This window comes from Acinonyx jubatus, chromosome B4, assembly GCF_027475565.1.
Source record: "Acinonyx jubatus isolate Ajub_Pintada_27869175 chromosome B4, VMU_Ajub_asm_v1.0, whole genome shotgun sequence".
Taxonomy (NCBI): Eukaryota; Metazoa; Chordata; class Mammalia; order Carnivora; family Felidae; genus Acinonyx; species Acinonyx jubatus.
In genome coordinates this window covers 44,146,294-44,172,781 of record NC_069387.1, presented here as the reverse complement: position 1 = coordinate 44,172,781, position 26,488 = coordinate 44,146,294, and the positions used below count along the sequence as shown (strand labels likewise).

The 26,488-nt window shown below is 38.8% G+C and overlaps 2 protein-coding genes and 1 pseudogene across 7 annotated transcripts in view; 2 read left to right on the top strand and 1 right to left on the bottom strand.

Annotated features, from left to right (window-relative positions):
• The window catches only part of STYK1 (serine/threonine/tyrosine kinase 1), a 45,108-nt gene extending 35,181 nt beyond the window's left edge, over nt 1–9,927 (top strand). For all 4 annotated transcript variants that reach the window (XM_027035570.2, XM_015061807.3, XM_053225830.1 and 1 more), the window contains exons 6-10: nt 443–526; nt 2,880–3,088; nt 4,889–4,929; nt 5,541–5,637; nt 8,375–9,927. In XM_027035570.2, the coding sequence (XP_026891371.1) occupies nt 443–526; nt 2,880–3,088; nt 4,889–4,929; nt 5,541–5,637; nt 8,375–8,579 (636 nt within the window). In that variant the 3' untranslated portion in view covers nt 8,580–9,927. The remainder of the gene's footprint in view (nt 1–442; nt 527–2,879; nt 3,089–4,888; nt 4,930–5,540; nt 5,638–8,374) is intronic.
• Nucleotides 9,928–10,925: 998 nt separating this feature from the next.
• On the bottom strand, nt 10,926–15,415 carry LOC128316352 (40S ribosomal protein S20-like; annotated as a pseudogene).
• Nucleotides 15,416–16,572: 1,157 nt separating this feature from the next.
• MAGOHB (mago homolog B, exon junction complex subunit) lies at nt 16,573–25,680 on the top strand. 3 transcript variants are annotated; one of them, XM_027035566.2, is made up of 5 exons: nt 16,580–16,757; nt 20,412–20,514; nt 21,479–21,589; nt 23,548–23,630; nt 25,329–25,680. In XM_027035566.2, exons 1-5 carry the CDS (start codon nt 16,597–16,599, stop codon nt 25,426–25,428), a joined length of 558 nt encoding a protein of 185 aa, XP_026891367.1. In that variant the 5' UTR covers nt 16,580–16,596; the 3' UTR covers nt 25,429–25,680. The 3 variants fall into 3 exon arrangements, with proteins under 3 accessions (XP_026891369.1, XP_026891367.1, XP_026891368.1); XM_027035567.2 differs by having other exon boundaries at nt 16,584–16,757; nt 20,456–20,514; XM_027035568.2 differs by lacking the exons at nt 23,548–23,630; nt 25,329–25,680 and adding an exon at nt 22,279–23,541 and having other exon boundaries at nt 16,573–16,757.
• Nucleotides 25,681–26,488: the final 808 nt, after the last annotated feature.

Below are 26,488 nucleotides of genomic sequence, written 5' to 3'. Positions count from 1 at the left end.
GAGCATATTATGCTAAGTGAAATAAGTCAGTTGGAGAAAGACAAATACCATATGATTTCACTCATATGTGGAATTTAAGAAACAAAACAGATGAACATAGGGGAAGGGGGAAAAAGAGAGGGAAGCAAATCATAAAAGCTTCTTAACTATAGAGAACAAACTGAGGGTTGCTGCGGTGGGGCGGTGGGGGTGGGGGACGATGGGCTTGATGGGTGATGGGTATTAAGGAGGGCACTTGTGATGAGCACTGATGTAATATGTGGGTGATGAATCACTGAATTCTGTACCTGAAACCAATATTGCCCTATATGTTAACCAACTAGACTTTAAAGTAAAACCTATAAAAAGAGAATATCTCTGTCTCTCTCTCTCTCTCTTTTTTTTTTTTTTTCAAATCTGTTCATGTCATTCTGATATAATGCTTTTATCTTTGTCTCTTTAGGATGTGATGACCATGGATGGCCTTCTCTATGATCTCACAGAAAAACAAGTATATCACATCGGAAGGCAGGTCCTCCAGGCTTTGGTAAGGCTGGGCAAAATGACCACAGATAGTATGGATGTTTCTTGTTAGCCTGGTATTTGAAATCATATTTCTAATATTTATATTTCCAAATGGGGTATACATTATAGAGAAAATCAAATGGAAGTTAGGGGGCAGAAACCTAAGCACTGATAAATTGTTTTTGCTTCTTTCTTTATGAACTGATTTAGATAATATACTACAAGATGGGTAATTCTGGGCAGAAAGTAGTCAACTTAGGGTTTGTAGAAGGAACAGGACAGGTTTTAAAAGGTTTCTCAGTCTTGGGGCACCTGGGTAGCTCAGTTGGTTGAACGTCCTACTTTGGCTCAGGTTGTGATCTCGTGGTTGGTGGGTCTGAGCCTCGCATCGGGTTCTGTGCTGACAGCTCAGAGCCTGGAAACTGCTTGGGATTCTGTGTGTGTGTCTCTCTCTCTGCCCCTCCCCCGCTCATGCTCTGTCTTTGTGTCTCAAAAATAAAATAGACATTACAAGGGTTTCTCAATCTTAAAGGTCAAAACTCAGGGCCAAGAGTTAGATGCTTTATACTCTTACTTTCTCATATATACTAACATGAAGAGATATAAAATGGCAAATAATGAGCAAGTTGGGAGGAGACACAGGAAGAGAAACCAAATGGGTGAAAGGCTGCAGAGCCACAAGGAAGTGTACAATTTTGTACTTGAAAAACAAGAAAGACTAGTTCAGGACACGCTTGGTTGGAGACTTGTTTTGATACCAAATGTGATAGGAAATATATAAACTTCAAAAAGAACAAGGAATAGTGGGAAAGAAGATATCAGAAGGGGCAACAGTGAGATCATTCCTTCGTTTTAAACCAACTTAGATAAAGAGGTAAGAGAAAGCAAGATTTAAGAGAAAAAAAAATGTACCTTTGTCAGGATTAACCAGGAAATTTAGATGACAATTTCTATGAAGTTATTTAGATAATAGTGTTTAACATTGGCATTTGGTATAGAAAATCAGGGTCTGTGAGGCTACTAGTTTAAGTGTTTGGTATATCTTGCCTCCTTGAGATGTGAAATGTACCAGGGATATAAATGGAATCTGGGAAAGCTTAGAAAAGAAGGAGTGAGGTGCGAAAGAGCAGTAGTATATATGTATAAATGAATATTGTCTACAGCGTTTGGAAGGCCTAATTGGTATGTCCCCTTGATAAAGTCTGGGTGTCAGAATACAGCCTACCTTGTATTCTGAGTCACAACTGTGGTGGTGCCCCACACGGATGCGTTGACCAGGTTACCAGGTTCAAGATTACCAGTTACAAGGCAATATCATACTATCTTTTTTCTTAATTTTAACAACCACAAAGTCACGACATTATTTAATTCTTTAATAATTTCTTTGCTTTAAAACTTCGCCTCACGGGGACAGAAAACTGCCAGTCACTGGTTCCTTCATCATCAAGGACTGGAAATGACCATCTTACCCTCTCACTTTTTTTTTTTTTTTTTAATGTCATTCTTGTTTAGCAGTCATAGACCTCAATCTCTAGCTTTTTGGTCATGTATAGATTTTCAGCTTCTTATCCCTTGAATAGCCTGATGTTGGGGGGAAAGGAGTGCAGCAAATCAGCATCATCCAGGTGCAATGGTTTTTAAATGCTTTGTTGGCTGTGCTAGAATCATTGCGACACTTCATAAAAATAAAGATTACCAGGTTCCTCTTCCTAGATTTTGGTTAAGTACAGCTGGTGTGGAAAGTGTGTGTTTTTTCAAAAGCTCTCAGGCAATTAATTCTTATCTGCAGCCTGGCTTGAGAATTATGAGTAGAATTTGTGGTACTTCCTATGAATTAGAATACCTCGTTCTGGTTACTACCACTCAAAGCGGTGGGGCTTTACGTAATCATTTAGATTTATCGCAAAGGTATTTCCCTAACTCACCTTAGTTATTTTAGGGACAAAATGAGATGGTATAAAGCTCTGTGTAAATTCATTACTATGGCCCTCAATTTCACTGTGTATATATTACCTTGTTTGGGTGATTGCTGCTAGAGACTTGAAACCGGCTTCCTTTTCTGATAGCTAGCTGGGTCCTATCTGAGAGGAATGTAAAGTCAGGCAGGAGTTAGAGCTTGACTCAGAGCGGGTGATCATACTTTCCAAACCTTATTAAAGCTATCCGGGTTATTTGTTCAGTTTGGTAATCCTAAACACAGTGCAAAAATGTGCGATTCATTAGAGTGCCTTGGAAGTGATATGTCGTTATCAATGAGGCTTGTTCAGAGTTGAAAATGTCCTTGTCTTTTTGAGGATTCCTAGGACTGTTTCTCCTTGTCTGTGACTCGAGCCATGACCTCAGACAGCTGATCCGTCTTTATCTTATGCTGACAGGAATTTCTCCAGGATAAGCATCTGTTCCATGGGGATGTGGCAGCCAGGAATATCCTGATCCAATGTGATCTTACTGCTAAGCTCTGTGGATTGGGCCTGGCTTATGAAGTCCATGCCCGAGGGGCCATCCCAGCTACTTACCCCATACCTCTCAAGTGGCTCGCCCCAGAACGGCTTCTGCTGAGACCAGCTGGCATCAGAGGAGATGTGTACGGTTTGTTCCTGCTCTTTGGACTTCTTCCCTTCTTTTTTCTCTATTTATTTTGGGGAGATAGAGAGAGAGAGAGATTGAGCGTGATGGGGTGAGGGGCAGAGAGAGAGGGAGAGAGAATCCCAAGCGGTCTCCCTGCTGTCAGTGCAGAGCCTGATGCAGGGCTTGTTCTCTCTAACCGCGAGATCATGACCGGAGCTGAAATCAAGTCAGAGCCACCCAGGTGTCCCAGACTTCTTCCCTTCTTGACCTAGGTGTCCTCCAGTCCCTGACCATGACTGTGTCTATTGTCAATTATGTCTACATGTGAAATCTCTATTTAGAAGTCAGACAGACTCTCAAGGGGAAATGTGTGTTTTGTGACAGAGCTCATATTGGGCATCTGGCTACAGTCCTTTTTAGTGTCTTTTAAAGTTTGACTCCTGTATTAGATTAGCAGCCATAATTAGGAAAGAGAAAAGAAAAATGAAAAGATTATTCATACCAATATCCAAGGATTTAATCTAGTAGAGTCCCCTTTATCTGAAGGAGGTAGGTCCGCTTAATCAAAAGCTGTTAAACTAGTAATTATTAAAATAAAAAGAAATATACATACTTCAAATAATTTATTTTGGCTTAAAACGTATAAATATGTGTGTATTGATTGGTCTTTTAGGGGAGGGCCAAGGCTTTTTCTATGAGGACGGACCTCCTAAATGAAGTTATACGTTGTATTTCTTGTGTAAAAGCATGCATAATACATTGTTTTTGAGTTTTTGCGTGAGATGATTCTGAGTGAGAAACTTGAAAAAAATTGTGAAGCAATTTGACTGCAGACACTGATTATTATTTTTTCCAATTTTCTACTGTTGGCTCTCCCACACAATTGGACAACACTTTCTTTTTAGCAGCTTATTTTTATAGAATACTTTCAAAGCATCCAACCTAGTTTTCAGGAGCTAATGCATTTTTTTTGCATTGATATTTAATTGATTACATAATTACATTGATACATATGATGGCATAAACAGTATTGTAAAGAATCATGATTGGTTTTTGGTAACCAGATAATTCAGCAGCTTGGAGAAGCACAGAGAGGTAATATAGAATATCTTACTAGCCTGAATGTTGTGAGCAGCAGAAAAAAAATAGAACATAAGTTAATATGGTGAGTCAATCAAAAGACTTCCACTGCTGCTTCACTCACATCTGCTTTTCAATAGGGGTCTGGGAGTAATAAGTTTAACTAGGAAATATGGCTTGTTTAATGATGATGTTATAGAATAGTGAAATATACATCTCTCAAATCATATTGCTCTGGCAAATATCTATTCCCATTATGTGTAACGCTTGCTCTGTTAATGTGTTTCCTAGGTTTGGGCAGTTAGAGCTATTGAGGAAATAGTAGATAAATGATTAAAGCCTCACTGGGATTTGTGCTAAGAATAAAGGTTAGAATTTCAGCAGGAAGAAATGGAAAGGATGAAAAGGATGCACAGGGTCATTTCTTTTTGTTTGTGTAGATGTGTTTGTGTGTTTCCATAAATACACACACAGTGTAGCAAATAATAATAAACATCCATTAATGTGAAATGTAGAAGAAAGGAGACATAAAGCCAGTCCACAAAGAGATTAGACTTGAAGGGGATTGAGCAGCAGTGCTTTTTAATTACTTTGCTTATGTTATCAGATGCCCTTAATTTCCCCTTCATTGTCTTCTTTATAGGGTTCTTATTTGAAGACCTCTGAGAGTTGAAATGAGCTCTCTTTAAGAAAGGCAGAAATAGAAACTAAGTAAATGGCTTTGTTTCTTTCACAGCTGGTCCTTTGGGATCCTGCTTTATGAGATGGTGACTCTAGGTAAGGAAGGTCCCTAAAGTAGTATATACCTGGATGCAAATATCCAAGTATGTTTATTTGAGTGGGGGGTGGCATATTCTGAGGAGAGGTTTCCCTACAATCTCAGGTTTGAACTGGGCTGACATGAAATCCCCCTCATCCTTTTAGTTTTTTGTTTTTGTTTTTTTTTTGCTTTCTTTTCCTTAACACTTTACCAATTCCAAAGCACATTTTAAAGTCCAAAGAATAATTCCAAGGGTGATTTTGTATAAACATAAATGTATTGTCCTGAGATGTATTAATCCATTTGATTGAGAAAATGCAGTATTTTCCCGTGCTTGGGGAGTAGAGGGCACATCTCATTTCTCACTTTGCTTTGGTACTTTTGTAAAGACTCAACATTATCCTAAATTTTCAGGTTTTTTCCTCCCAAACACCTTTTCTACCCCCCAGACTCTCTAAGCTGTGTCCTTACTTGATCACCAGGGAACACTTATATTGTCTCTGGTATTTTCCCCTTGGCTCCACCTTTTGCAGGCAATTAGCCCCAGTGCATGAAGAGTCATGTTATAGTTGGTATTCTAGAGGACCTAAGGTTCCCTTGCTGCTCTCCTTTTTTTCCATGCCAACAGGGGCACCGCCATATCCTGAAGTTCCTCCAACCAGCATCCTGCAGCATCTCCAAAGAAGAAAAATTATGAAGAAACCAAGTAGTTGCACGCATACCATGTAAGTGGCTTTTAGGACCTACTCTCCTCTCATTACAATGCCTTTTTGATCCCCGTCGATCTTGCCCTTCTAAAGTGGCTCAGATGATCCCTATCTGTCCTTTATGTGCTAATATACAGCCTTAGACATACCTATGCGGTTAAATACATCTGCTCATATATCATATATATTTACATATGTGTATATGTGTGTGTATATCTGTGTACACACACACACAATGTTGAAGCAACTACTGAGAACTATATGAGGGTTCTAAGTAGATAAAGTTCAACTCTTTCAGAACCTTCTAAAATAGGTAAGGAGGGGACCAAATCCAACGCAAATATAGTAGTGTTTTGTCTGTCTAAATGTCAGTATCAGTCAGAGACTACCAGCCTCAGCTCTAATATGGCTGCCATAAAATCCATTCCCCTAGTTACTCACTGACTCTCATTAGCGTTTAACTTTTAAAAACTATGGACTATCTATTTTTTCCAATTCTGATCAAATTAGAAGTCAACCAGAAGAAGGAGGGTAGGAAGAAATTAGAAAGATGGGAGGAATAGCCAATAATGTCAGCAGAAAGGGACAGCTGGTGAGCCAATGCAGAGGCAGAAAATGGAAAAATTAAAAATTACACACAGAGTTTCAAAACCAATGAAGTACAAAAAGGGCTTGTTAAAGAATATAAGGAAAGGTTAAAATATTTATAAGAAGTCAGGGGAGAATATATTAATATACATTTCTTATAAAATTATTGGTATTTATAAATTTTTCAGTGTTGAAAGGGTAAATTTCCATCACCTGAGTTTAACATCAATGAACAGTGACTGTATCAAGCAGATTATAAGTGTTAAATATCATAACTATATACACACACACACACACACTCACACACATGCGTATGTATAGTATAATAATACTGCGTGGATACACTGGAATGATTGTTGAAAGCTTTCTTGTTGGCTTTTTAAAAAAAATTTTTTTTTCAACGTTTATTTATTTTTGGGACAGAGAGAGACAGAGCATGAACGGGGGAGGGGCAGAGAGAGAGGGAGACACAGGATCGGAAACAAGGCTCCAGGCTCTGAGCCATCAGCCCATAGCCTGACGCGGGGCTCGAACCCACGGACCGCGAGATCGTGACCTGGCTGAAGTCGGACGCTTAACCGACTGCGCCACCCAGGCGCCCCTTGGCTTTTTTAATGTGTAAAAAGCTGTCCTTTATATTGGGGGGGGGGGGGAGACACTGAACCAATAAAGTATCTGATCTTCAAGAATTTAGTATTTGGATGAGGAGATATCTAAAAGCAATATGAAAATCAACATAAAATGGGAGGCCATATAAAAGAATGATGAAAAGTTCAGACTCAGGTCATAGAGTCAAAAAGACACATGTTCACTCCTAGTCCTGCTACTTTACTGAACATTGTTGACTTTTCTTGAAATAGGTATAATGATAATCCTACCTCAATGTTATTGTGAGGCTAAAATAAAACAATGCATGTTAAGTTCCACTACCATGCCTTATAAAATAAATAAGTTCTTGCTAAATGTCATCAGTGTTATTAAATTGGCATCTTTTACACTGTATGACAGTGAGGAGTGTGGGAGACGCAGTGTGGGCTGAGGTTTTTAAGGGAAGGTTGCACAGAAGAATTGAGACCTAAAACAAACCTGCAGGAAATGATGACCATAGAGGGTATTCGAGGAATTGGGCATAGCACCAGCAAAGACAGAGTTGGGTGTTAAAAACCACATCTAAGGCATTGCAAGACACTGACTTAGCTGGAGGAGAGGGTTCAGTTAGGCAAGGTCTCTGACGCAGAGAAGCTAGCAGGGAGGATGTCGGCTTTACATGGAAGCCACTGTAGGTTCTTGAGAGGGATGAGACATGAAAAAAGTGTCTGATAACAGACATTATTCATTCTTTGTAAACTGGGCTGAAGAGAAGACAGCTTAAGGTGGTAAGTACTTTTATCTAGATTAAGGCAATTTCCTGGAGAAGCTAAATAATAAAAGAGGGAAATGGCCTGGGTTAATGAAAGGAAATATTTAATTAACTAGATTACTCAAAATAATATGAATCATATTATTCTTCTTATTGTATTCTTCTTCTTCTATTTCTTATTTTCCTGGCTTAGTGTAGCTTTTACTGGGAGACACCCTATAGCCATGGCCTGTCATGCTACAAGTTAGTAACATCTAAAGATGAGAAACACTTAACTTGTGAGAGTTTTTGGTAATAAAATGAAAACAACTGCTTTGTCATACCGATTCTAGTTTGAGAAATCCTCAGTCATTCCTACTATAATTTTTTTTTTTTTGGAGTTTACTTCTTTATTTTGAGAGACAGAGCAAGCAGGGGAGGGGCAGAGAGAGGGGGAGAGAGAGAGAGAATCCCAAGCAGGCTCCGCATGGTCAGCGTGGAGCCTGATGCAGGGCTCCAACCCACGAACCACAAGATCATCACCTGAGCGGAAACCCAAGAGTCAGATGCTTAACCGACTAACCCCCCCAGATGCCCCCAGTCATTCCTATTATGAAAAGGACCCTGATGAGAAGATGATGTTAAGAGATTTAGTATTAGGAAAAGAAAGGAATATTATTCCCTGGAAAGAATATAAGAGGACAATGAGAAGTAGATTAAACAATCGCGGGGTGGTTGTTGTTGTTGTTGTTAAGTTTTACTGGAAGAGATGTGTTCCTCAAATATTTGCCTTGTCAAGGAAGTCGGTTTCTCTTGCTCCCCTTTCAGGTACAATCTTATGAAGTCTTGCTGGCGCTGGAGTGAGGAGAGCCGCCCTTCACTCAAAGAGCTACACTCACGCCTCGAAACTGCCGCTCGATCTGCCAATGACAAGGCTGTGTTGCAAGTGCCTGAGCTGGTGGTGCCTGAGCTGTATGCAGCTGTCGCAGGTATCAGCCTGGAGAGCCTCTCCTACAGCTACAGCATCCTTTGAAGATCCTCGGGCACGAAACATTGACTGGTGATCACATCCTATTGAAAAGAACTCCTCCAAGGACAGAAAACAGCTTTCTAGCGGGACATAAAGGGAGAAATAGGACCTTCCCCTACACATTTCCCTGGACACCTGAAGTGATGCGAGATGAGGCTCTCCACACCGTCTACCATGGAGACTGAGGAGTACAGTTTCATCTCTGCTGTCTCAGTCCTGAAGATCCAGGGTAGACGGTGGTGGATAGTAGCGTTGCAAAGAAGGGCTTGGAAATCTCCAGTGTTTGTCTGGCATTGCACTCATAAGCTGGCCCTCCCACCACAGGCTGGTTTCCTCTTGAAGCATGCCTCTACCTAACTTATTACAGGGCCCAGAGAAGTTGCAGTCAGCTGAGGGGATAGAAAGCTGACAAAGAAGCTGATGAGAAAGAGAATTAAAAGGAGTATAGATGTGCACCAAGGTCATCCTTCAAAGAGGTGGTGGAGGAAGGAGATAAAGTTCTTCAATCCTGGTCCATCCTTGCGGGACTGGAGGAGGACCAGGAAGGCAAACTTGTGAGCTTCCCTTTGGGTACAGATAGGAGAAAGATGGTCTCCTTTTATCTACTTATGAGACAAGTGAACTCTCCTGGAAATACTTTTAACTGGAGCTGGAGGGGTCCTTTCATGATTAAGAACATTCAACATCTATTGTTCATCAGACTAGCTTCCTGGTCCCCATAAGACTAGGGAAACTGAGCCTAGAGTGTCCTTTAGGCTGACAATGAATATACAGTTGACCCTTGAACAATATAGGTTTGAAATGTGTGGGTTCCCTTACACATGGATTTTTTTTTCTTGATAAATGCAGTGCAATACTGTAAATGTATTTTCTCTTCCTTATGATTTTAACATTTTCTTTTTTTCTAGTTTATTTATTGTAAGATTACAGTGTATAATACATAGAACATACGAAATATGTGTTGATTGACCGTTTATGTTTTTGGTAAGGCTTCTGGTCAACTGTAGGCTATTACTAGTTAAGTTTTGGAGTCCAAAGTTATATACAGATTTTTGACTGTGCAGGTGTCAGCGCACTTAATCCCTGTGTTGTTCAAGGGTCACCTGTACTATGTATTTAATAAGTAGGAAATGTGAATGCTTAGTAGTCCAGAAGGTCTTTAAAAGGGTTAGAAAACGATGTCATCTGAGACAGAAGGATGGTAGTTTCTGATTTTCAATCATTCACTGATGTACTGTGAAACTTCATTAAATTAATATTTAGTGGGTAAAAATAGGATTTTCTAGTATATAGCTGCCAAAATCTCTATAATAGGGAGCATGAAAGTAAATAAATGGATATTTATTTACATATAAATAATAATGTAATTATTATTATAAATGATAATATAAATAATAAATTAATGTCAACAGAAAAATTCAAGAGATAATCTACATTGCCAGAACACTGATTCCTCACGTGTAAATGGGGATAATACCTACCTCACAGGGTTGTCGTGAGGACTGAATGAGAATATATATATTTGGACAATATTTGGCACATACGTGCTCAATAAATGGTAGTTTCGTTATTTTTTCCCTTCCTACTCATATCTATTTCATTTAAAATCTGCTGTAGCCAAAAGGAGAACCTCAGTCTGCCAGTAATACTGCAAGGCAGGACATGCTTAAAGATGGTATGATACAGGGACGCCTGGGTGGCTTAGCTGGTTAAGCGTCCGACTTCAGCTCAGGTCGTGATCTCACGGTTTGTGGGTTCGGGTCCCGCATTGGCCTCTGTGCTGACAGCTCAGGGCCTGGAGCCTGCTTCAGATTCTGTGTCTCCCTCTTTCTCTCCCCCTCCCTCGCTCACACTCTGTCTCTCTCTGTCTTTCAAATAAATAAATAAATGTTAAAAACATTTTTTTAAACAAGTCTCACATGACTAAAATAACGAGGTCATCGTTTTTGTGTGAGCTTCTGGATGATGATAGTAGCCTCCTACTGTTTAAAAATACTGAAAATATCATGATGATGACAATTTATCTGAAAAAGTTATCTGTGATTTTAAAGAATATTCTGGGTGCTCTGGAGGGACATCTAAGGCTGCCATAGGAAACATAGCTGGCAGCTGAAAATTTTGTAGAAGTTGGAATCCTGATGGAGTCATGATCAGTCATTCAACTGAATAATGATTCTTGCATCTGTAGGAATACCACAATGATTCCTCAGGATTTAAATGGGTGTTAAGCTGCAATAGGGACAAGGGAGATAGAGTGGCTTGGCACAAAATGATAAAGTCCTATGGAATCTCGTTGTTTCTTGCCTGTTCACATAAGTCAAATTTACAAAATACTTATGTATTTATTCAAATATTTTTAAAAAGGTGAGTGTTAGGGCCAACTGTGCCAGGCATTGTTCTAGATGTCGGATAAAACAAACAGAGGGCTTTTGATTACAGTCTGGAAAGAGACTGTATGTATATATTTGTGTAGGTATAATTATAAATTATGGTTAAGCACTATGAGGAAAAAGTATAGGATAGTAGAATGAGATGTAAAATGAGGGCCTCCCTGAAGAGATGGTATTTAAACCCAGACAAAAAGTGAGGAGAGGAACCATCCAGGAGAGGGACTGTATGTGTGAAAACTCTGGGGCAAGGAAAAAAAAAAAGCATCATTTATTTGAGGAACTGGAAATAGGCAAGTGGATGGGGACATACTGAAGTTAGGAGAAAAGTGGTGCATAATTAATGGGACAGCTGCTCTTTCATACTGCATGTTAAAATATGTTCTGGTAGGAGGGAAATCAGCAATCAGATGATTGCTATTTAAAATTTCATCCATAATTTTATTTGTTTTTCTGGATACAGGTTTGGAAAACTGGATACAGTAATTGCTCATTCTAAGAAAACTGGGTCTTTTCCTCACTTGGCCAGGCTCTTTCCAAAAGGAGGATTATATTTCTGGCATTTCGACTGGTCAGACAGTCATGGTATTTCCGAGCTAATGAATGGAAAAGAGAATTAAAATATCTACCATTCAATTATGTTGAATCTGGGCTAGCCTTTGTATTATTGTTTTGATTCCTTCCCTCCCTTGATCCCGTTTTCCCAATTTATGCTTTATTGTTCAAAACAGCCTCTAACACAGCCAGGAACTGAGCGAACATCCACCTGGATACAAATTAGAAGTTGAAAATGTAGTTTAACTTAGAATAGTCTGAACCAGTAGTTTCAAATCATGCTCAGGCAGAACACTAGTGTTTTTCATGGTAGATTTAGATATTTTGTTATTAAAATGGAATAATTTCTTCACCATTTTTAAAGAAAAAGTAAGCTAATGGACAGAATCTTCTTAATCTTAACCTCGCTATAGTAATTTTTATTAAATTTTTGCTTTACCATATCTCATTTGAACAAATAAATAGGGCAAGTACAATGGAAAACTGGGGATTTTTAAGTGTAGCTTAATTTAGAGACTGTTTTTACTTGTTTTGAAAATAAGGGTTAGTGGTCGTGCTTTGTGTTAGAAGCATATAATATTGTCATACACTGGAAAAAATTATTAGTTTGAATGATGGAATTAAATATATCATCATGTCATAATAATGTAGCAATAGCGCTCACCATATATGAACATATCTGAGAAACAATGATGTGAAAATTTTGGTATTTCTCCAGGATAGTGTTTCTCTTACTAAAAAAGCAACACCACTGAGTGATTAAAATGACATTATGTTAAAATTCCATAGAGAAGGTATTATAGAAGAGAGAAGAGAAAGGTGGGTGGATGGAATAAAGGCTGAAATAGACCATCTCATTCTGACATTAAAAAAAAAAAAAACTTTAAATTACCTTAGACTGCTGTTTTAGATTATATAATATTCTTGATTTATTACTCTGGTCCATTTAATGGAAGGAGATAGTGCTGGAAGCTTTTGTTCTGTAAATACAAAAGTAAACTATTCAAAAGCTACTGATTAAGAAAAGAAAAGAAAAGAAAAGAAAAGAAAAGAAAAGAAAGGAAAGGAAGAGAAGAGAAAAGAGAGAAGAGAGGAGAGCAGTCGAGAGGAAAAGAAAGAAAAGAACAACAAAAAACCTGTGCTCTCTAGTGTTTATCTCACGAAATTCATAACATATTTCTGAAAATTATAAGTAGGAATAACTTGATAATTTTAAATAGTGAGGCAAAAGGCAAAAGAAGTGTGAGGATAAAGCAGATTTGAGAGACCAAAAAAAGAAAGAGTTTTAGATGCAGGGAAAATCAGAACGTTTAAAAAAGACTAAATTAACACTTAAGAAATAACCATCCCTGACCATAGCCCTCTGACTTGATTCATTACCATGAAGCTGAAAACAATAAACTTAAAATTCATTATTTTATCAATGAATATTATGTATTTGACTAAATCATGAAGTCTTATTTTCAACTGGAGTTGGAAATAAAATGTGTATTTCTTAACTGCTTCAGAAGGGTCTTTTAAAGCTAACCACAGATAGGTTACGTTAGCGAAGACAGAAATAATTCTTTACTTGGCTTCATTTAGGCAGCCCTAAACATTTATTTTCATAAATGAACCGTGGTGATACTAGTAAGTATGCTCTAATTTGAAGCCTACAGCAACTGGGATTCAGATTTATCAATGTTTGAAAAATATTTTCACTATTTCCAGCCCAACTAAAAGTGTATGAAATGGTTCTTATATCACTTCACTGTCCAACATGGTAGCCAATAGACACATGTGGCTATTTCAGTATTATTTTAAATTCATACCCATGAAACCTTTAAAAAGAAAAAAAATCACTCCCTATTCTCACTAGCCACATTTCAAGTGCTCACAAGCCATTCAGAACATTTCCACATCTGCATCGTATACCATCCAAGAAGACCACTTTGCAATGCTTATCATGATACAAGAGAGAATGACACAAGAGATTACTTTTTCATATATAAAGGATTAAGTGAATATATTTTCACATTTCACCTTAAAAACCGACAGGGGTTAGAAAGGGTTAGTCTTTAGCGCAGAAGTCTTTTTAGGGGATTAAAAACAGTAATTGGCCTACAGATAAAGATCTTACTACTGCATTCCACATGCACTATTGGCATAGTCATAGTTCTGGAACCGGTAGCTCTCTTACGTAAGCATGAAGATGAACATTGGCATGTGAGCCAAAAATCTGATGGATATGTACTGGGGAATCTAAATATATTGAATGAGGCTCCCGGCACAACAAACAAACAAACAACCCAAATGGATTATTGCCTATATTTTCAGAGACACTATGGAATACATGGTCAGATTTCTATGGGTTATTCTTGTAGTAAGTACAGTGACCAACTGATCTCGGTTTGCCTGGGTCTTTGCAGGCTTTACAACTGAAAAGTCCCACATCGCAGGAAACTCCTCAGTCCTGGGCAAACCAAAACAGTTAGTTACCTTAGTGTTAAGGGATAGTGCTTTATGTCTCTTGTATATTTTCCATAATGGCAGCAAATAATAGGAACTGAATAACTTTTCTCTATTAACATTTATACAATGGTTAATATAGATTTCTACATTGACAGTTATATAAGTGTTAATATAGACTCAACATAATCTGGCCCAGTCTGCCTTTCTAGTCATTCCACTTTTATGAACTTTATGTTCTTTTTTTTTTGTTTTTAATTTTTTTTATAATTTTTTTTAATGTTTATTTATTTTTGAGACAGAGACAGAGCATGAACGGGGGAGGGGCAGAGAGAGAGGGAGACACAGAATCAGAAGCAGGCTCCAGGCTCTGAGGCATCAGCCCAGAGCCCGACGCGGGGCTCCAACTCACGGACCGTGAGATCGTGACCTGAGCTGAAGTCGGACACTTAACCGACTGAGCCACCCAGGCGCCCCTGAACTTTATGTTCTAACTATAGTGAAGTGTTTGGCTTTCCAGAATCACGCACTTTCATACCACTGTGCCTTTGTTCAGGCTATTTTCTGCCCTGAATGCTTTCCCTCCCTTTTGACCATACACTGAACTTACCCAACAAGGTCCAATTCAGATCGTACATCTACACAGCCTTCCTTGATACTTCCCTTTCTTCAATTTCCCCTATTCCCCAATAAAGTGGCTTGCTTCTTCTGCTGTACTACCAGCATTTAAAAATTTGCTTTCTTTTCTTTTTTAACAACTGATAATCAAGTTATTAAAAAAATTGATTTAAGCATCTGCAGTGGTGAGTTCACCCTCAACTCTTGGCTCAATACTCTTGGAAGTAATCTTGTTTAACAAACTCAAAAGGACTGTGCAAATCAATGAGTCACTTGTAGATCCTCATCTGAAAATGATCCTGAGTCTTAGAACCTTCACCACAAGGAGTTTTTCTTGTGGTGAATCTAGCAGGCATCTGAACTGGTCCTTTCACTTTGAGATTCTTTCCCTTTGCATCTCTGATCAAGTCAGCATATACCTTCTCCAAAGATTTTAAGTTGTGTCTGGTTATAATAATTCTAATTCAGTGAATTGCCACCTCTGGTTCCACGGGTGTCTTTATGGTGTCTTTAAAAGCCATGGCTGTGGTGTGGCTTCTTCATGACTGGTTCCTTGGAGAGAGCTAACAGCAGTGAGCTGGGAACAGGAGCAGGCAAGTCCAAAGCTCCTTTGTAGCTGCGACTGTATCTTCCTAAAAAGAGCTAAAAATATTCTTGTAATATTTGCTTCCTTGTGCTAATATCTGACTACATGTTTGCTTTCTTTTCTAGACTAAACTTCTAAAGGGCTCTATCATTATTACCAGTGTCTGTCCATTTCTGGTACATAAGAAATGCCTGTATGTTTTTATAAATTAAAAAAAGTTATTGTTTATTTTTGAGAGAGAGAGAGAGAGAAGACAAGTGGGTGAGGGACAGACAGAAAGGGAGACACAGAATCTGAAACAGGCTCCAGGCTCTGAGCTGTCAGCACAGAGCCCGACGTGGGGCTCGAACTCATGAACCGTGAGATCATGACCTGAGCCGAAGTCCGATGCTTAACCCACTGAGCCATGCAGGCACCCTTGTTTTTATAAATTTTAAAGCTTATTATATATGTATTATCTCATTTGATCTTCTCAACAAAGATTGACAAAGTTGATCATAGGATATTCATTCAGTTGGTGAACAAACAGGTGTGGACAGTGACTAAGCAACCAAGGTTAGTAGAGCATAAGTGATGGGAATGAATCGCAGGTCTTCTGACTGCCACTCTTTATTTTAAATACTGCTGAGGGTTAAAGGTCACCCAGCAGAATTACTCGGTTGGTAAAAACAGGGTGATCAATAATATTTGAAAAGTAGACTCCGTAAACGTTCCCCTTGTCTTTCCACCTCCTTCAAAACCCATTCCACACTGGAGCATTCTTTCCCCTCCCCAATGTAATTCTCTTCTGGTAAGAAACGTGGGTTAAACCATTTGATCTTCAGTCAAATTGCCAAAACTCCACAGGCTACTAAAGATTAACCCTTGCTGAATGGTATACGTTTTACTATTAAAAGGAACTCTTTTATACCGTGACTTCAGGGATCTTTAGTTTCAGTGTGTCTTTCAAATTTCATACCTCTTGTTTGATAGGCTTCTAGCTGTCAGCTAGCTAGCAACCGTGGTGCAAAGGGGGAAATCTCCGGTTAGGAATCTAACTGCAGGAAAGGGTTGTATTCCAGGTCAACCATTCGGATTCTGGCTTTATCTTTCCTCACTCCACCAGTGAAAGGCGAATTCATGCCACACCCCCCTCCTGAGGGCAGGGTGCCGCGAGAATCAGAGACCCGAAAAGTAAAAGCGACTTGCACACCTGAATTCTCAGCCCATAAAAAAATACTATGACATTTTCACACTTCTGTGTTTTGCTTGTAGCACACGATCTACTTAATTTTGCAAAAAAAAAAATGTTCTTCCAACCTTGCGAAACCAAGTTCAGGTCTCCCCAGCGCCTCCGAGTCTCTCCCGGGAGAACCCGCCTTCCCGCCTTCCTCCGGTCACCGGGGGCCAGAAAGGCACGCCCGCCGCGACGCTTTTACCCTGGGCGATGACGTCACTACCAGGCGCCGGGCGGCACGTCGGCCAGGCCTCGGGCGGGCTTCAGGGGGACGAAAATGGCTATGGCCAGCGATTTCTACCTGCGCTACTACGTAGGGCACAAGGGCAAGTTTGGACACGAGTTCCTGGAGTTCGAGTTTCGGCCAGACGGTGAGCAGGGGAGCGGCGCCGCCGCCGAGCGCGCTGCGCGGCTGGGGGGAAGCGGAGCGCAGAGGACGCGGAGGGGGCGGGGTGGGCTGAGCCGTCCGCCGTGGGCTGGCGAGCCTGCGGTGGGGGCTGGGGCCACTAGAGCCGAAATACACACGAACGAAAGTCTATCCGAGGCGTACGTTGGTTCCGTGAAGAAAAGAAAATTGATCGGTGTAAATTAATTCAGAAAAATCGAACCCTGCCAGATACTGAAAACTTGGGGGTAAGCAGAATCCTGCATCCCGCGCACCGGAAGGGACCTGAAAAGGCATCTCGTGTACTTGACGTCATACCTGAACATTTTGAAGAACATCCCATCGTGCCGAGGCCCAAGGGATGCTGAAGGTCTTCCGGTGACCAGTTAATTTTCGGACTCCCCATTCAACCATTGTATTCATCCAGGCCCTGCCTCTCAAGCCACGTGTGTAGGAAAAGGACCTGCTCAGAAGAGGGGAGCTTTTCAGTGTAGAAAAATGAATGTAATGATGTGTTTAGGGTGCTTAAATACAGTTGTTTGCCATAGGATGCGTTAAGAATACAAAAGAGGGGGATGGTGAGGGCTACGTGTAGGAGGCGTCAAGGAAAGCTTCCTTGAGAAGGTAACAGTTGAAATTGCAGCTGGTGCGCAGGGCTACAGGAGCACTTGTCTCCCGGGTTCCCAAACAGACCAAATCGGAGGCTCGTTGACAAATCCAAAGGTAGAGAATCTACTGATGGTGAAACAAGAAAGTTTATTTCAGAGAGGCCAGCACCGGAAGACAGCGGACTAGCTTCTCAAAGACGTCTCTAAAATGCCAAAAATACTTCCAGGTTTATGTAAGGAAAACGTGGGGCAAAGGTGGGTGGGTTCTGTGCCGGTGGACCTTGAATTTTAAATTGATCATTGTCTTGGATTTCAATCCCAGGTGAGGTCTTGCTGGCTCCGGGCAGTCCTTGTTGCTTGAGGGGGTAGTTTTGGTTCCCATTAGGAGATACTTTGCCCTTAGGGTCTTCTGCAGGAGCCGAGAGACAAGCTGGAAGGAGGAACTTAACTAAAAAGTTTGAGATCACAATGGAGGCAGCTGAAGCCCTCTTTCAAGATGATTTTTTTTTTTTTTTTAGTTTTTTAACATTTATTTATTTTTGAGAGAGACAACGAGAGAGAGAAAGACAGGGGATGAGTAGGGGAGGGGCAGAGAGAGAGGGAGACACAGAATCCAAAGCAGGCTCCAGGCTGTGAGCTGTCAGCACAGAGCCCCATGCGGGTCTCGAACCCACAAACTGAGAGATCATGACCTGAGCCGAAGTCGGAAGCTTAACCGATGGAGCCACCCAGGAGCCCCAAATGAGTCTTTAAATGAGAATAGGATGTTCTGGGCCTGTGAGGGAGAAAACCATTCAGACTGCTGAAAACAGCATGAGCAAAGGGTGAACGGTCTGCTGCCGTGTAGGTGCAACATAGTCTATCTTTTGACAGCCCCGATTCTCTCTAAAGAGAAGTATTACTGTATACTGAACTCTCCTGGCAACCTGGGCAGTCCACCCGCCTAGGCTTTTCCTTCTTTGAATGCGTGTTATGTGCTGGGCAACAAGTAAATACAAAAATTGAGGATACAGTAATGAATAAGACTCTAATTTCCATGAAGGAGTTATGTCTTGGTGGGCGACACAGACATGAAACTAGCCATAAAACAGCGTGGATATTGAGTGGTGCGATATGTTTTGGGCAAAGTTCTGTGGGAGTGAAAGAGTCGAGAAGGGGCATGTGGGTCGGTTAAGTGTTTGACTCTTGATCACAGCTTAGGTCTTGATCTCAGGGTCGTGTGAGTTTAAACCCTGTGTTGGGCTTTACGCTGGGCGTGGAGCCTACTTTAAAAAAAGAGGAAGAGAATCAGACGTTGAAGGAAGAACTCAAGGTAACTACAGCCATGCAATTTAGAAACTGTAATCACTTTATTCTCCCTTGTTCTCCCCATGTCTCTTCTCAGTTTAGCTAAGGAGCCAAATTTACCTGAATGCTCCATCTATTCTTTTTTTAGGTGATAATCTTCTTAGTGTCTTTGCCTGTGAACAGCTTTCAGCTTGCCTATATCCTGTTGAGCCAGTCACGTAAATTAAGCAATGTGATATTATCAGGGAAATCTCATGCCAGGACGGTGGTTCTCATCCAGTAATCTGCCATCACACCATTCCACATACTTCCTTCAGTAGTGAGGGGATCACCTCATTAGGGTAACATCAGAGATCAGGACCATATTACATCTGTCCCTGAGCAACTGACTACAGCCATAAGGAGAAGCATGCATCAGGGAGTACAAAAGTCAACGATGGATTAAAATTAACTATAGGTCAGCTAACTGGCCTACTTTTTATCTAGAAGCATTACATAGCATATGCATCCTAGTGACAGTGCTAAAATATTAGCATTGCCATATTGTATAGAGAACATTTTGGAGTAGTAGGGAAAGTGTGAGTATTGGAAGAAGGTGGATCCAGATCTGAATCTTTGTGTCCCTGGGCAAGTAACTGAACTCTGTTTTCTCAACCATGGATAGATGAAGCACCGATTAGATTAAATGCTCTGGGCAAATCACTTAGGACCAATGAAGACATAAAACATAGGCTTTAAAAGAAATGTCAGGGGCGCCTGGGTGGCGCAGTGGGTTAAGCGTCCGACTTCAGCCAGGTCATGATCTCGCGGTCCGGGAGTTCGAGCCCCGCGTCAGGCTCTGGGCTGATGGCTCGGAGCCTGGAGCCTGTTTCCGATCCTGTGTCTCCCTCTCTCTCTGCCCCTCCCCTGTTCATGCTCTGTCTCTCTGTGTCCCAAAAATAAATAAAAAACGTTGAAAAAAAATAAAATAAAATAAAATAAATGTTAGTTCCTTTTTCAGATTCCCTGTCTAGTTCATGATAATAGCTTAAGCAAATGAGCCTTAAAAGTAACTCTCCTAAAGGGCGCCTGGGTGCCTCAGTTGGTTAAGTGTCGGACCCTTGATCTGGGCTCAGGTCATGATCTCATGGTTCATGGGACTGAGTCCACATTGGGCTCTGTACTATCAGCTTGGGATTCTCTCTCTCGGCCCCTCCCCAGCTTGTGCTCCCCCGCCCCCAATAAATAAATAAACTTAAAAAAAAGGCCCTCCAATTATATTGAAGGCATGAAATATTTATTTATTGAAAAAAAATTTTTTAACGTTTATTTATTTTTAAGAGAGAGAGACAGAGCATGAGTGGGGTCGGGGCAGAGAGAGAGGGAGACACAGAATCTGAAGCAGGCTCCTGGCTCCAAGCTGTCAGCACAGAGCCCGACGCGGGGCTCGAACTCATGAACCATGAGATCATGACCTGAGCTGAAGAAGTCGGATGCTTAACTGACAGAGCCGCCCAGGTGCCCCAAAGTCATGAAATATTTAAAAATTATGTTGAATACTTAAAAATTCTGTTGAAGGTATGGAGTATTTGAAAATGACTAGCTTCAGCTTTAGCTTTTTTTTTTTTTTACCAGCAAATACAGATCTAGCATTGATCTTATGCTAAAAAGGCAGAAACTATTAATAAAAAAAGTGGTAGTGTAAAATGGTCTTTATCTTCAAAATTGCTTACAGTGTCATTTCTTTCTTTCTTTATTTTTTTTAGCAGTTTTTGCTGTTATAGATTGAATTTTTTTCCACTCCCCACAGGAAAGCTTAGATATGCCAACAACAGCAATTACAAAAATGATGTCATGATCAGAAAGGAGGTAAGTTCTTTTTGAATGTCTAATTTTTTACATTTAGACCATTTTTTTCAGATCTTTTTTGAATTTACAAAACTACATCTAAGGCTATATTACTATAAAGAAGCCACTTTATAGATTGAAAAGGGATTCTATTTAAATTAGATATAAGTATTTAAATTAGATATAACTATTCTATTTAAATTAGATATAACTGTAGCATGTGTAACATCAAAAGAAGCAATCTGAATATCTTAAATTGTAGACCCACCTTTGAACATATGATTTAGTTCATTTTGTCTTTATGTCACATTCACTATTTAAAACTAATTGATAGTCAATATTTAAACACAATATGCATTTTATTTTTTTTAAGTTTTTATTCATTTATTGGAGAGAGAGAGAGTGAGAGAGAGAAAGAAACCAAGCAGAGGAGGAGCAGAGAGAGAGGGGGAGAAAGAGGATCCAAAGCGGGCTCTGCCCTAGCAGCAGAGAGCCTGGTGCGGGGTTCAAACTCATGAACTCCTGAGATCATGACCTGAGCTACCCAGGTGCTAAACACAGTGTGAATTTAAATAAAAAGCTCAAAAGTTAGGGATAAGAAAAAGTTCAGAACAGTAGCTGTGATGTTTACTTGTATTTGCCTCTGTTCACCTTATAGATTTTCCCCTATCACCATTAACCACTCCGGTAATTGAGTCCCATGTTATGAAGTCCAGAATCCAGGGTTTTAAAAGGAGGCTAGTGTAAATTACCTTTTTTTTTTTTTTTAAATTTGGAGACAAATGTATATTCAAGGAAAGGGCAAGAGAATGAAGAAGAATCCTATGGATGAGTGATTCTTTCTCACCTTGTAATTTTGGAATCAGCATTCGATTGTTCCCTGATACTCCCTTTGAATATTTAGTGTTTGTAACATTGTATGATTATTTCATTCTGAGTTGGGGGAAGAAATAGACATGAAATTTTTACTGGAACTTATTTTCAGGCTTATGTACACAAGAGTGTAATGGAAGAACTGAAGAGAATCATTGACGACAGTGAAATTACAAAAGAAGATGATGCTTTGTGGCCTCCCCCTGACAGAGTTGGCCGACAGGTTGGTGTTTAGTGGTTCTTTAAATGCATACGTCTTAAAAGTTGGTAACATAATTCATTGTTACGTTTCTCCTTATTTATTTAGAATAGACCATTGGTTCTTTGGTTTTCCATTTAGTAGGCACCCGGTAAATCCTGTTTAATTTTGTTTCACTTAGGCTCATTTCCTGTGCTACCTCTGAGTAGTAAAGGAGTCAATGCATAGCTCAAGATTTAGACCTCTTTCTGACCAGTCCTCTCTAGCCTCCCCAGTTAAAGCTATGATGTTTTCACGCTATTATGAATAATTTCTATTGTGTATTACTTCTATTAGGAATAAGTACAGTGTTTGTTAAATTCAAGACAGGATTCTTATTGACTGTAAAATTTACTTTCTTCATTTTTATAACTTTGAGAACCCTTGTTTGCATCCTTATGCCCAGGAGAGGGATTTGATTGGTGTCTTTGTTCGAACTGACCATTGCTTTTGCCTCATATTCCCTTTAGAGTAATTAATGTTTCTCAGAGGGCTTGTGAAGAACTTTGAAGGTTTCATTTCACTCTGTAAAAAGATAGTTTGATTGGGTCTTTTCAACTCTTGAAGACATGAGATACAATTCCTGGAGGAAGAAACACTTAATTTCACTTTTTTATGTTCCTAAGAATTATACTTTATGTCACCTTCTTTGACTTTATATTACTTTCTTCTAGAAGAAAATGTGGAGAAATCGAATAGATGCTGACATTCTATAGCAGTCACTTAGCTCTTCTGTTTAAAGAAACATTATTTAGGAAAGCAAAGGTAATAGTTAACAGTATTTATTTTATGCATTGAAACACTTTAAAAAAATAAATTTAAATCTCAGTTTGCTTTATGCAATGGGTACATTTGTACTAAAAAACAGACAACAGCAGTAAACCTTTTATCTCTTTTAGACTCTGGGAGAACCCAGTATTTTATGTACCCACTTGATGATGTGTTTATGTTTTGGTTAGTGGGGAGGGTTAAGCATGTTCCAGAGATCATCCATTGGATCTTTGAGTCAAAGATTTTATGATTGATTGAGAGCCTTAGGTAATTCTCCATATTGTGTGTGCCATAAACTGTGTGTAATTAGGTCTTTTGATCAGACATACAGCTGAGATTGTCTTTAATGGCATTTGTTATTTAACCTGATAAATCACTACAGACAGAGCCTCTTGATCATTGGTTTTAGATTTGCAGATAAAATATAGAGAAAAACTTATCCAGTAATTATGGCACACTGAGAATGTCTACAGTATGTTGTATTTGTTTTAGTAGTGCTTGATTTTAAATGTTTTGTGAAGTCAAACAAGTGTGAGTCTTTCAGTGTTAACAGCCCAGGATTCAAATATGAGTACTGTCACTTATTAGTGGTTGTAAATGTTGATGTTTTTCCCTATGCTTTATGAATCTTGTATTTTGCATTTGTCAAATACCCTGATAAGGGTATTTTAGGGATTACAGAGTATGTTTTAAAGTCCCTAGCAGCAGGGCCTCATACACAGTAGATCCCAAAGTGGTGCTGTTAATACTCTGCATTTCTGGTAGAATGGTTGAGTGTGCTTATATTTATTTATTAAAAATAGGTTTTTACCCATATTATTATTTTTACAACATTGTGCTTCAAAGTTATTTCTTTAGTTTTTATGGACATAAGAAATGTGCATGTGTCATTCATATTTATAGTGTTTTCTTTATGAGATCTCTGGAAAGCAGTTCTTGGTTGATCCTAATATTGGGGACTCCTGAGCATTCGATGAGGTTTTTATTTTATAGACATAGTTTATGTCTAACAGGTCAAGTTCCTTTTCCTTTTTCTTTTCTTTTTTTTTTTTTCTCCTCTATGACTGCTAGAAAACTCGCAGCTACAATTGGGACCTCTAGGTAACAAGAATACAGACGCTTCTGAGATGGAGTTTTATATTAACTACATGAATCTATTTTGTTTTTTTCAGGAACTTGAAATTGTAATTGGAGATGAACACATTTCTTTTACCACATCAAAAATAGGTTCTCTTATTGATGTAAATCAGTCAAAGTGAGTATGTTAAAGTCTTTTGACTAAATTGACGTAATTAATTAGAGAGGCTCATTTTAGAACAGTAGCCAGTTTTCTAAGATTATTTCGGTGGCATCCTATCAGTTTATTATGCAGATGTAATTCTAACTTTTATGTCATTAAAGGCTTGCTATCAAAGTGGTTAGCAGCGTATTTTTGTGATTATCAAAAGAATGTTAATCTGACAACTGTGTACAATAATGACCACGTTGTAATAGCTATTTTTGGTAAAAATCTGGGTATCTTTTTACAGAGTTTAAAAATTCCTTATTGGATTATATCATCCATTATCACATCATCCTCATCTTTGAATTTAATATTTGAAAGAATTTGAAAAAAGTCATTATAACTTAAGGATGGTTTTAGCTTCCTCTGTCTTTCCAACTTTGTTTCCTCTGGGCCTTTGTAGGACATACTGTTGTTTTTGTCTGAAAAATTTCTCTACTTGGAGTTACTTTTCTCTCTTTACCCCTCAAAATGTTTTCTTAGTATTTTGTCCTATCACCCTAAATTGTAATAACTTATTTATTTGCTTTTCTGGCTTGAATATAAACTCCATGAGAACCTTGCTCTTTCTCCAAAGTTAACACAGTGTCTGGCACAGGATAGGTACTTGGTAAATATATGTTAGAGGAAAGGAGAAAGGAATGAATGTATAGTAACTATTAGATACAATAAAGACCGACCAGATACTTTTAAACTATCACATTTATTTCCCCACAGTGGTGAGGATGTGGCTGGCGTTCATATCCTAAGTGGGATTTTAAATTGGTACAGTGTTTTTTGGAAAGCAGTTTGATAATTGTGCATCAAAAGGTGCTAGCATTTTAAATTCATCTTTGACTTAGTAATTCCATTTCTGAGCATCTATTTTAGGGAAATACTATAAATAATGAAAATGCTTTATTAGTCATAAAAATGGTCATTGGAGTCGTACTTATAATTGGGGAAAAATCCAACTGTTTAACAAAAAGAGAATTGTTAATTAGAAATCATTTGCGAATTATTTTTCATGTAATGGAAAACAACGTTAAAAAGGGTACAAGGAACAGGGGTCCCTGGGTGGCTTATTCGGTTAAGCATCTGACTTTGGCTCAGGTCATGATCTCCCGGCTCATGAATTGAGGCCCCAAATCGGGCCCTGTGCTGACAGCTCAGAGCCTGGAGCCTGCTTCAGATTCTGTGTCTCCCTCTCTCTGCCACTCCCTCACTCGCATTCTGCTACTCTCTCTCTCTCTCTCTCAAAAATAAACATTTAAAAAATTTTTTTAATCAGAAAGGGCCAGGGAATGCTTTTAGTTATGAAAATAGAGAAATGCCAAAATATTCATAGTTTTTCTGTAAGGAGTGACATTTTATAGTAGTATGAGTATTATTTTTTCTATCTTTATAATTATATCTGCTTTATATATTTTTGCTATGTATAGTTCTTACTTTGATAAGAAAATAAATACTTGAGTATGAAATGAATACTGGTGAATAAAATTTATATTTTTTGTAGAAAAGATAGAGAAAGGAAATGAAAATTATTCAGTATGTTCATTTTAGTTGCAGCAAATCCTTCCTTTCTCCTGGATTCCTTTGTTTTGTTTTTTATTTTGTTTTAGGAATTAACTTACAAAATTATATGTTTCATTTTAGGAACAAAAAAGTAACTTTTACCTTTTTAAATTTTAGGGATCCTGAAGGCCTTCGAGTATTTTACTACTTGGTACAGGACCTGAAATGTTTAGTTTTTAGTCTTATTGGATTACATTTCAAGATTAAACCAATCTAAGTTGTATGTTTTTTTAAAAGCTGTTTTTATATTTAATTAAGGGATGGGTTTGTCACTTACAATATTGGGATTTTTATAAATGTGAAACTCTTGTTTTGTATGCCCACTGAAAATAAGAAAATACATAAACAGGCTTAATGGTTCTTCTCACTTGGGTCCAAGTGGTTTAGATAGTCCTCACACATATTAAATTCTGTAAATGAAAGCAACTTTTTGTTGAGATTTTGCTCCAATAAAACATATCAAAGCCTGCATGGAGAGTGGTTTTTTTTTGTTTGTTTGTTTTGTTTTTGTTCTTTTTTCCAGAAGGGTACGTCTTTTTATTCACTTTAAGATCATAAAGAATTGTTATGGTAGGACATCCTATGGCAGAAGTTCTTTCATGCAGCCAGAGTTTCATCATTAAAGGCAATTACGTGTTACCTTTATTACTTCCATACCTAATGGGACTTAATTTTTTGGTGCCTATAGAAGTTGTTTACAGAAGGTTCTGGATTTTTTACATTTATCACCAACCCCCCAGGAATTATTAAAATTTAAATATTTTTGGTATAATCAATAATGCCTAAAGGGTTACAAGAGTAAAGTCAGCACCCCAAGTTACACACATCTTTTATTCTGCCCGTATTCCTTATTTTCACAGTAAATTTTGTAAATAAGATATTTCACAATATATTTGTGTTTCTGTAGGAACTAAATGAGTTCTCAGCATGACAAATTATTAAAAATTTAGAATTTACACGCACATGTGTGTGTGTATTTTAATTTCTAATGACCATAGTTTCCACTCGTGATTTTCAGTCCCCTTCAGCGTCTTTCTGATAGACTTGGTCTTTCATTATTTCTCTTAGTAAGCATGCCCCTGGTATTCTTTCTCCATCTGAACCCCCACTTTTTAAAGGGGGCAGTCCTTGTAGTGACGATTCACTTGCCCCGGGACAGTGAGGATGACCTTATTGGGAAGAATTAGTCTCTGAATATGTGCAGTACTCCTGAGCTACATTATCTAGAGAGGTTCTGGCCAGTAAACTTATTTGAGATAATGGAGATGTCCTCTATC